This window comes from Fundulus heteroclitus, chromosome 7, assembly GCF_011125445.2.
Source record: "Fundulus heteroclitus isolate FHET01 chromosome 7, MU-UCD_Fhet_4.1, whole genome shotgun sequence".
NCBI lineage: Eukaryota > Metazoa > Chordata > Actinopteri > Cyprinodontiformes > Fundulidae > Fundulus > Fundulus heteroclitus.
Genome location: NC_046367.1, coordinates 10,312,658 through 10,324,593, shown reverse-complemented (window position 1 = coordinate 10,324,593; position 11,936 = coordinate 10,312,658). Strand labels below are relative to the sequence as shown.

General features: G+C 42.6%; 1 protein-coding gene across 1 annotated transcript; it reads right to left on the bottom strand.

Moving 5' to 3' along the window:
- Nucleotides 1-302: 302 nt before the first annotated feature.
- LOC105922139 (trace amine-associated receptor 13c-like) lies at nt 303-1,776 on the bottom strand. The gene is made up of 2 exons (XM_012858018.2): nt 1,587-1,776; nt 303-1,380 (listed from the first exon to the last, which is right to left on the bottom strand). Exons 1-2 carry the CDS (start codon nt 1,757-1,759, stop codon nt 564-566), a joined length of 990 nt encoding a protein of 329 aa, XP_012713472.2. The 5' UTR covers nt 1,760-1,776; the 3' UTR covers nt 303-563.
- Between the last annotated feature and the right edge of the window lie 10,160 nt (nt 1,777-11,936).

Below are 11,936 nucleotides of genomic sequence, written 5' to 3'. Positions count from 1 at the left end.
TAGCCATGTTACCTGTATCAGCCATTTGAGACTCTACTTCGCAGGTTTTGTTAGTTTTCTTTAGGATTTTGGGCGGCATTGTGCTGGAGTGAGTCGGAAGAGCGTTTATCAGCGTTGTATTACCACGTTTAGTTGGATAGTCGTAGTAAGAGGGTGGTATTCTGCTCAGATATAGAATATATGGTGCGCAGCTCAACGAAGTCGACCGCTTGCTACGCCGCCATCTTCCGGACGGAATGTAATGTTAATGCACAACACTTTTGATTTTGATTTGGACTGGTGCCCCACATCTTCTTGTTTTATTATAATTGTTTATCCATCAGATATACTCAGACCATCCTTTTTATTATTCATAAATACATAGATACATACACTCACTCACTCACTCACTCACTCACTCACTCACTCACTCACTCACTCACACAGACAGATGTTTACAATCATGCACCCATACAAATAATCAAAAACTTTTTTTGGTACAAGGATTTTAGTAATGCAACCTGTCTACAGTGATGTCAGATGAAACCCTGATTCAATAAAGTCAATCAAGTTCTAATATTTATTCACAATATTTGGGCCTCAAATGAGCCTGGCTTTAGTATCTTTAGAGTGACAATGAGTTTTACAGTTTTTCTGAACCAAGGGTAGAACAGGGCATAAATCATTGGGTTTAAAGATGAGTTAAAATAGAACAGATAATACAAAGTAAACATAGTGGAGCTGCTGAATGAGTCTTCTGCTGCAAGAGAGAGGCAGTAATATGGACAGAAACATAACAGGAATACCAGTACAAGAACACCAAGAGTCCTGGCTGCTTTCAGCTCAGATTTGTTTGCTGTTGTTGTAACCGAAAGCTGCATTTTGATGGCTGTGACCTGGGAGCGCATGGCACGAGCCTGAGACATGGCCACCACAAATACCCTCACGTACAGGACTATGATGATGGTAACTGGAGCAATAAAGATTATAACAAGATCAAATGTTGCTGTAATTACGTCAACAACAGTTACGCACTCTCCATAGCAGGAGTTATTCCATCCTGTCTTAATCAGATCATCTTTTATAAATACAATGCTGTAGACAACTGAACAGAGCCAACACAGACAGACACAGACTTTAACTCTTCTCTCTGTGACTCTAGTTTGGTAATGCAGAGGGTCACAAATAGCCATATAACGATCAATTGATATGAGCACCATATCTCCTACTGAGGCGGAGGTGGTGACAACACACAAGTAGTTATATAAAAAACAAATAGTATCACCAAGAAACCAGCAGGTTGTGTGTCGGTAGATTTCGCCTGGCATCGATAAGAACCCCACGAGCAAATCTGACACAGCCAGAGAGAGAAGGAGGAAGTTAGTGGGTGTGTGAAGCTGCCTGGATGAGAGGAAAACCATGTCATTAAAGAAATACGGTATACATTTTTTTTTTTACATTGTCTATATTTCCTATACAATCTTTTAATTTAAAAACTTGTTTCAACTCTAATTTCTTCTGGAACAAATAATTCATTAAGAAATATCTGTTGAGGAGGCTTAATAAATCAGATTTAAAAATAAAGTAAGATAAAATAAAGTATCTGCCTGAAGAGGGAGACTGAGATGATGACAAGTAGGTTGAGAGCCACGGTGATCAGAGAGATTAAAGATAGTGTGATCTGAACAAGAACAACATCAGTCCAAATAGATGAAGGCTTTTTGCAGGAGTAATTGTGAATCTGTGGATAGCAGAGGTCTGCACTGTCCTGTGTCTTCATCCTCGGTGATCAGCAGAGACTAGCATCTCTTGCTGATATCAAACAGATGTGTTGAGAAGCATCAGTTGACTAACTGACTCCTCCTCTTGTCCTTCAGTCACAGTTGAATCATCTAACAGATCTGTTAGAATCAATCCTAGTTCAGTCGAAATTGAACTAAGCTTAATTTTCATACAACAGACTTTTTTTCAAATATCTTTGATATTCCATACACACTGAACTGTTTTCATCAAGTACCTTCAAAAGGCCCCATCTGAACATTCTATTTAATCTTTGGAAAAGGAATTAAAGGAACAATAATTAATAATGACACCTAATGGTTAGAATTGGAAAAACACATACACAATGGTTTTCACAGAGACCCACCATTTATCCAACAGCCATGTTGCTGTGACACTCCACAGAATGTTTAGTTCCACATGTAACCCAGGTCATTTTAAGATTTTTAAGTTCCTGTTTTCTATGTTTATGTCCAAATATTGACTGATATGCCTGTCAACTATTATGGTGCATTTACATTTGCGCTACAATGTCGCCACTTTTGCTTGTTGTCGCTCGCCTGCAATTGCACAGCGGACAACAAGCCAGATTTGCAGTATGTACAATGCCGCTATCTGGTGACACTTTCACTTCCCTGCCATTCTAGTCTCCTCACTCACTTTTTTCTAGACTAGCTCCTTTCTGGACTTGTTTCTGTAGTAATGGTTGAGTCTTACAACTCAGGCCGACCGCAGACCACCACTATCAGCTTCTATTCCATCTTGAATGAAAAAACAGCTTCGTCTCTGCTCTCCTTCATTCCACATCGCGGCCACATCCAGTTCCTGATTGGTTATTGTGTGACAAGACACAAAAGTTCAGCTTTTTCAACCTTAAACAACTGTCACTTTGCTTCTATCACAGGTTTCGTGTCACTTTGGCATCCCTTTAATCGTCAAAATTACATGTTTTCCATCGCTAGCATTTTCTCTGCGGCCTCGCTTAGCATTGCTTTGCGGCATGTCGCACCTGTGTGGCCCCTGTGCATAGAGATATCCTGTAAATCTGTTGCTCAGTCTGACACAGTTGCGTTTAATGTGAACACACCTTTAGGCGCTCTACCATAACCATTGTATCTGCTTTTGCAAAAGGAAAAAGAGGGATCTGGTGAGTGTTTAACTGTTTACGTTAGCATGTTAATGCTAAGTTAGCTGCGAACCATATTTTTCAATGTATTAGGGTGCCAATGCTAAGATAGCTGCTAATATCAGATCTATCAGTAGGACTCAGTAGTTGTTTGGTGCAGGCGCTAACAACACAGTCCAAAAACGATCTTTATGTATATGAATTCAGGTTTGTCAATATAATTATGGTCTATTGCAATTTCAATTTAATTGAATAAAATTAAATAAAATGTTATTTATATAGTGCCAATTCATGACCAAGTCTTGACAAGCAGCGAAACACTCCTCCTGAAGAAGCGTAGAGCCACAGGGAGAGTCATCTGCATTGTCCATGCCTTTACAGCCATCCCTCATACCGAGCAAGCGTAAAGTGACAGTGGAAAGAAAAACTCCCCATTAACGGGAAGGAAAAACTTCCAGCAGAACCAGGCTCAGTATGAACAGTCATCTGTCTCGACCGACTGGGGGTTAGAGATGACAGAGCAGAGACACAATAAGAGGGACAAAAAAAGCACAGAAGCACTCATTGATCCAGTAATCTGTTCTACATTAGATGGTAATAGTGGGTGATCTGTCTTCCCTGGATGATGACACAGCTAACAGAACGCCAGACCAGGTGTACCTACTATGAAGAAAAAAAGAGAGAACAAAAAGTTAAAAGCTGAAATGACGACAAGCAATGCAAATTCAAGAACAGTAGAACTTAGTAGAGTGAGAAAAATAGACCCTGATGTCCTCCAGTAGCCAAAGCTTATAGCAGCATAACTATAGAGATAGCTCAGGGTAACATAAGGATTTACATTGAGGAGCTGAGGATTTACATCGAGGAGCTGATGAGTGGCTGAGATCTTAAGTAAGTAAAATGCCGGCATACGTGTAGTTCAAAATTAAATCCACTCAGGTAAGTACTAACCAATAAGTAAAGTTTAAACATTAACAACTGTCTCATTTTTCATGAGGAAACAAACCGGACGAAGAGACCTTGACGAGCCTGGAGAGCTACCTGGACGAGTGTTTTGACAACATCGTGATGGGGAAATCTAAAAATCCCGCAGCTTCAAACACACGTTCATTTAAACGCTCCGTTCGAGCTCTACCATCATTTTCTTTTACTTTGTCTCCCGACAGGAGCTACATCGACGTCCTGGAATCCATTGACAAGAAGCTTACCAGCCTGGACGCCCACCTCGCCTTGGTAGAAGTCCTACATAAGGAGTTACAAGCCCCGAGAGAGTCAGTGGAATTCCGCCAAGCCCAGCTAGCTTCTATCACCTCCGAGAACAAAGCACTGAGGGGGAAAGTCACGGAGCTCACCGAGGGGATGATGCAGCTGTCCGGCAAAAATAAGAAGATGAAAGAATTCATTCCGGACATACAGTCGTGAAGTATGAGAGATAATCTCGTTTTAGCAGGCATTCCGGAGCAGCGGAAGGAGGATCCCGAGGTGACAATCCGTGAGTTCCTCCAGCAGAAGCTAAAAATACCGGCGGATCAGGTAAAAAACATCACCTTTCATCGGTTTACCGACTCGGAGGTAAGAAGCCCAATAAAACCTATCCCAGACCGATTGTAGCTAAATTTGAGCATTATAAACAAAAAGAGCAGGTCAGAGGTCAGGGCAGAAAGCTCAGAGGAACGGATTTCAGCGTCAATGACCAGTTTCCTAAGGAAATCCTGGATCGTAGGCAAGTGTTATTCCCAATCAGGAAGAAATGCATTACGGAAGGCGTCAGAGCTACCGTAGCAGTTGACAAACTTTATATTAATGGTCAGTTGTTCAGGAATCAGAAGATCACTCCTTGGCTTTATTAGATGCACAACAGGTGAATTTAAAGCATGTCACACATGATAAAAGTGCATAGTTAAGAACACGGTGATAAATGAAACATATGCACAGCTTAAGAGCACGTTGGCACGGTATGGTTGTTAGTCACGGTTGGGTACACGAGGCATGGGATGTGGTTTTTCCTCTTTCACCTTTCTCACTCTTTGCACTCTCTTAATTCTCTGTCTTTCTTTATATTATTCCTCTGCTTCTGTTGACCAGACAATCACAAGCACCTTATATGATGCTACCTGGGTCTATATATAACTTTTTCTCCAGGGGCATGCACTTTCCAACTCTCACTCACACCTATGATGAATGTAAAGTTTGTGACATGGAATATGCATGGAGCTGGCACCAGAAAGAAAAAGGGTAACACTTCTTAATAACTATCCATTATAACTAGTTAATAGATAAATTGTAAACTGTTAACTAATGAGGTATTAATCAATTGTTAAGTGTTTGTTAATAGTTTGGTAAGGATTTAAAACTATGCCTAATAGTTAATAGACTATTGATGAACTGTTAGTGAATTACTTAGTGTCAGGGTTCTGTTTGTGTGCCTGGTCTGATTGCCTCCACCGGTGGTGGGTGAGGGAGCGTGCCTCACACCTGCGGCTCGTCAGAGGCAGCTTCCTCTGGCTTCTTAAGCAGAGCACTGACAGACGGAAGATTCCAGAGCCTTAAACCAGTCGTGGTACAATGTGGCCCTGACCAAGCCTTAAAAAACCTGCTATTAAGTTTTTCGTCTCTCTGTTTTTTACAAATTTTGGATCTCCTGTTTTTGTCACAGTTTTGTGTGCATGGATGCACTCACCAGTCTCGAAGCTCCTGTGGAATCATCTGCTCAGATTCTGCTCTGGCACTCCCCCTCTTACTCCCTTGGCGTTACCAAGACGGGTTTGAGGTCCCCCCCCCCCGGATTCCACAGGCTCCTCCAAGACTCCTGTACTCTGGTCAATCCGTCTGTCGCTCCCGCCAGCTGAGGTCTGCTTCGGGTCTCTCGCCAGCTCCATCTGCCGCCCTCCAGCCACTACCCACCATCTAGAGTAGGCACATTCTGTGTGCCTACTCTAGATGGCGCTACTCTTCCTCGGTTAGGTCTCCCCTGCTACATGGTAAGCAGCATACGATTCGGCACGTTCCTGGTTCTCCACTCACGAACAGCTCCAGTTCGTAGCCGCACAGCTTAGCCAGCTCACAGCCACCATGACTTCCGTGTTCTTTCAACCTGTCAATCAAACGCCCGTCGCTCCGCCTGTGGTTGAACAGAGTGCTGAGGTCGACAGTCAGCCTCCGCCCCCCGAATGTTCTTCACCGTGTTCAGAGAAATTCTCCGGCGAAAGCGGAGATTGTGGCGGTTTCCTTTTCTCAGTGTAAGTTGGTGTTTAATCGTGCTCCTCTGACCTATTCTTCAGATCAGATTAAGATCTCTTATGTTCTCCGGCTTCTTTCTGGTAGAGCCCTTAGGTGGGCAGAGTCCCGGTTCCCGGATTGTCAGTCTTTTGGTTGCGCTTTTTCTGAATTTGTTAACCTCACCATCTTCTCCAGAACCCATACAGTTGGGAAGGGTTCATCTAACCAGTGAGGAACGCCAACAACGTTTCTCCGGTAATTCATGTCTATATTGTGGGGGCGAGGGGCATTTCGAGGGGCAGCAGATGGAGCTGGCATTTCCGTTCGGCCAAAAAGAGCGAGTCTGTCGCCTGTGATTGGGAAGACGGCGGACAAATTTAGAACTGCTCCCCACAAAGAAGTTTCGGATCAGGTTGGTTCTCGGTTTTGTTTACCCATTTCTCTAAATTTTAATCAAGACAGTATTGACGTCTCGGCTCTTATTGATTCAGGTTCCGAATTTAATCTGATCGATTGGTCCTTAGTTGCCCAGCTCCGAGTTCCCACTGAGGCACTATCTGAACCCTTACAGGTTTCGTCTTTAGACGGTCAGAAATTAACTCAGATTACTCATCGGACTAGACCCTTAGAGATAATTGTTTCAGAAAATCACAGAGAGCAGCTATCTTTTTTGTGTTCCCTGTTAAATGCTCGCCGGTGGTGTTAGGTTTTGCTTGGTTAACTGTCCATAATCCCCAGATTAATTAGAGTCTCGGCTCGAATCGTGGTCTCTTGCCTGTCATTCTCGGTGTTTGCAATCATTGAGTCCGGTTTCTCGTTCCGTTCCCTCTACTCCCCAACAAGAGGATGTTATTGATCTTTCTCGTGTTCCTCAAGAGTAACATGATCTTAAGCTTGTGTTTAGTAAGATTCAGGCTAGTTTACTTCCGCCTCATCGCCCTTATGATTGCGCTATTGACTTGTTACCCGGAGCACCCCTGCCGAGTAGTCGCCTCTATAACATCTCGAAGTCTGAACGTCAAGCACTCAAACGCTACATCAGAGAGTCGCTGTCGGCGGAGTTGATTCGCTCATCCATCTCCCCGTTAGAAGCCGGCTTCTTCTTCGTGGGTAAGAAGGATGGTTTTCTCCGGCCTTGCATTGATTATCGTGGGTTAAACCAGATAACCATTAAAAATAAATACCCACTTCCTCTCCTCTCTTCAGCTCTCGAACCAGTCCAAAATGCTACAATCTTTACCAAACTCAATTTACGCAACGCTTATCACCTAGTTCGGGTCAGACAAAGGGACGAGTGGAAGACAGCCTTCAAGACACCCTTGGGGCATTTTGAATATCTCGTAATGCCTTTTGGTTTGTGCAACGGTCCGGCAGTCTTTCAGGCTTTAGTTAATGATGTCCTTAGGGACTTTTTGAATGTCTTCGTTTTCGTTTATTTAGACGATATTCTGATTTATTCCAGTGACCTTGAGCAACATAAGCAACATGTCCGCCTAGTCTTGCAACGGCTGTTCGAAAATCGACTCTTTGTTAAAGCCGAAAAGTGTGATTTTCACCAGTCTTCGGTCTCATTTCTGGGTTTGATTTTAGAAGGAGGACAGGTTAGATCCGACCCCTAGAAGGTTAAGGCTGTAGAGGAGTGGCCCGTTCCAGAGTCAAGAAGACAGCTTCAACGTTTTCTTGGGTTTGCCAATTTCTATCGCAGGTTCATTAGGAACTACAGCCAGATAGCTTCTCCTTTACACACTCTCACTTCTACCAAGGTCCCCTTTTCCTGGGGACCAGAGGCTGAGGCCGCCTTCAATCTACTTAGGTCCGAGTTCTCTCAGGCGCCTATCCTTACACACCCCGACCCTCAGAAACAGTTTACCTTAGAGATAGATGCCTCAAACACTGGGGTAGGCGCAGTCTTATCACAACAGTCCGAGTTTGACAATAAACTCCATCCGTGTGCCTTCTTTTCGCGACGCCTTTCCCCAGCCGAATGTAACTACGATGTAGGTGACCATGAACTGCTTGCTATTAAGTTAGCTTTAGAGGAGTGGCGGCACTGGCTTGAGGGATCTGAGCAACCCATCATCATTTGGACTGATTACAAGAACCTCTAATACCTGCAATCAGCTCGCCGCCTTAACTCTCGTCAAGCTCGCTGGTCACTGTTCTTCTCAAGATTCAACCTCTCCATAACCTACAGACCCGGATCCATAAACGTCAAGCCCGATGCCCTTTGTCATTAGTTTTCTCCCCAGGAACAAGAAGGGGAGCCCAAACTTATTTTGCCTCTCTCATGTTCAGTGGGAGCCTTACAATGGGATCTCGAGGACAGGATTAACCAGGCCTTACAGCTAGACCCTGACCCCGGTACTGGTCCAGTGGTTCTCAAGTATGTTCCCCAGTGTGTTCGTCCTGATGTTCTGCAATGGTGTCACGACTCCAGGTTCTCCGCTCATCCAGGTATCTTCAGAACGCAGTCTCAGGTTTCTCTGCACTTTTGGTGGCCATCATGGACTAAGGATGTCAGAGATTATGTGTTGGCCTGCCCAGTTTGTGCTCGTAACAAGTCTTCGAACAAGCCACCCTCCAGTCTGCTCAACCCCTTTCCTATCCCAAAACGTCCATGGTTTTCCAAAGCCTGCCATCTCATCCCCATCAGGAAGTTACCCAACGCGCTTCAGACCACCCAGCTACTGATTAAAGCTTCATGGCATACCTGCAGAGATACTCTCTGACCGGGGTGCCCAGTTTGTCTCTCAGGTCTGGCGCCATTTCTGCTCTGCTCTCGGCGCCCGTTACACCCTAACCTCCGGCTATCATCCACAAACCAGAGCAGAGTAAGAGGTTTGCCGACCGCCACCGTAGACCTGCTCCCCAGTACCACCCCTGTCAGAGGGTATGGCTATCTTCTAGGGATGTCCTCACCAACCCATCCGCCAAGAAGCTCGCCCCCCAATTCTCTGGACCCTACGAGATCGAAACTATTATTAACCCGACCACTGTTCGTCTCCGTCTGCCACCCCATTCGAGAGTACACCCTACCTTCCACGTCTCCCAGATCAAGCCTGTCATGGATAGTAACTTAAACTAGTCATGGTACGACGTGGCCCTGACCAAGCCTTAGAAACCTGCTAGTTAGTTTTTCGTCTCTCTGTTTTTGAACTAATTTTGGATCTCCTGTTTTTGTCACAGTTTTGTGTGCATGGATGCACTCACCAGTCACGAAGCTATGAAGAAGTTTTGAACCTGTGGAATCATTTGCTCAGATTCGGCTCTGGCGCTCCATCTGCCGCCCTCCAGCCACTACCCACCATCTAGAGTAGGCACACAGAGTTCCCGAGGCGCTACTCTTCCCCGGTTAGGTCTCCCCTGCTACATGGTAAGCAGCGTACGATGTCTAAATGAATGTCCACAGGGACATTCATTTAGACATCAACAAAATCATTGACATATTTGCCCAGAAGCATCCCAGAAGGTTGACATCTCTAAACCCATTATCATCGTCATCATAAAGTTGAAGGTGTTGTAGAAGAGAACAATATTCTTTGTCAAGTCTTACTGTTCTATTATAGGCTTATGGCTTAACTTCACCATACATGTTCATTGGTTTAACTTACTTTAAAGTTGTTTCTTCTCTCAACATAGTTTATCTTGTTAAAATATATTCAAAAATCCTTTATCACTTGAACCATACCAAACTGTTCTTAAGTCCTTGGGTCTTTTTAAGTCTTTTTTTCTTCTTAATATAGTTTATCTGGTTAAAATATATTGTTAAAATACATGCATATTCAAAACTCCTTTATCACTTGAACCATACCAAACTGTTCTTAAGTCCTTAGGTCTTTTGTATCTCATTTTCTGTATAAATATCATTTCTTGAAATAAAGAAAATCTTTGTTTGGTTAATTGTTGATATGGATCATTTTTTTTCTTCAAACTACTTTTAACCTTGTGCATGCTGTAAAAACCAAGAGATTTTCAATTAAAAAAAAAACCCTTACATGAATAATTAGGGTAGTGTGGAAGAGTAAAGATGGCATTCTTTGGTCATTTAGCCTCACATTGTCTTGACATGACCCTTACATGCGCACCCCCCCACTCCCCCTTTGAAAAATCCTGGATCTGCCCCTGTTTATACACATCACAGATAAATCCATCAGATAATGACATTAAGTAAATTCTGGATAAAATTACACTTCCTAAATTATCAGATTGCCAACGAACGACACTGGACTCACTGCTGACAGCAGTTGAAGTTCAGGAAGCTCTAAAAAGCATGCCCAATAAAAAGGCTCCAGGTCCAGATGGATTCCCTACTGAGTTTTATAAAGAGTTCTGGAATATTCTGGCACCAACGTTCCACAGAATGTTGCAGGAAACTCAGGAAAATGGCAGATTTCCAGCTAATATGAATTCTGTTACCATCAGTCTTCTGCTTAAGCCAGGCAAAGATCCTATGTTTCCCACCAGTTATCGTCCCATATCCATAATTAACGTGGATATTAAAATAATCTGTAAAGCTTTTGCAAAACGATTAGATAAAGTCACCCCTCTCATAATCCACCCTGATCAAACTAGTTTCGTCAGAGGAAGGGAGTCATCCACAAACACACGCAGATTACTTAATTTAACAGATTATTCCAACAGTAAAAACATTAAAACCAATATATTGTCTTTAGATGCAGAAAAAGCATTTGATAGAGTAAACTGGAAATTTTTATTTTGGTTTTGGCAATTTTTTTAATAAATTGGTTAAAAATTTTATACAGCTTTCCAACAGCCTGTGTCAGGACACATAATCAAACATCTTCCAGTTTTTGTCTCCAGAGGGGCACTAGGCAAGGATGCCCCCCCCCCCCACACACACACACACTTTTTGCCATTATTATCGAACCTCTAGCAGCAACAATTAAACAAACTAATGTTGTCAGAGGTATAAAATGCATGAAAATAGAGCATAAGATTAGTCTTTACGCTGATAATGTATTACTCTATCTCCAGCACTCAAACACTTCCCTCTCTCAAGTAATTAGATTACTAGAATCCTTCTAAAAGTTTCAGATTACTCTATAAACTGGTCTAAATCTACGGTACTGCCAATGAATTGCTCTTCTCAGAGAACCCCCTAGATTTACAATTGCAATCAGGAAATATTAAATATTTGGGTGTTACTGTGTCGTCTAATCTAACGGATTTACTAAAATTTAACCACACCCCACTATTAAAAAAGACAGAAGACGACCTTGAAAGATGGAAATTGCTTCCAATTTCACTTATGGGTAGGGTAGCTTCAATTAAAATGATGGTCTTACCTAGAATTAATTACTTATTTTCAATGATTCCCAATAAACCATCATCCGACTGGTTTAGATCTCTAGACTCTTCCATCTCTGAATTTTTTTTGGTAAGATAAACCCCCTCATATCAGCTTAAAGACACTACAGAAAACTAAATAAAGAGGAGGACTAGATCGGCCTAACTTCCACTACTACTTAGCAAATAGGCTACAATACATCTCTAAATGGATAAAACATAATCCCTTAGATGAGCCCTGGATAGACACAGAACAGAAAATATGCAATAATATCATGATTTCAGATTTGCCGTTTATTAGCTCAAATATAAAACGGCATACATGCTTTAAAAATATTAACATTAGCTCTACTCTGACAGCATGGTGGGAGTTTCTTAAATTATCCCATGCAGTCGTACAGCCATCTGGAATAATCCTGTCATCCTACAAAATAATAATATGATAAACTTTACATACTGGAAGAATAAAGGTATTGAATACCTGGAACATTTACTTGACGGAACCGAATTTATCACTTTTGCCAAA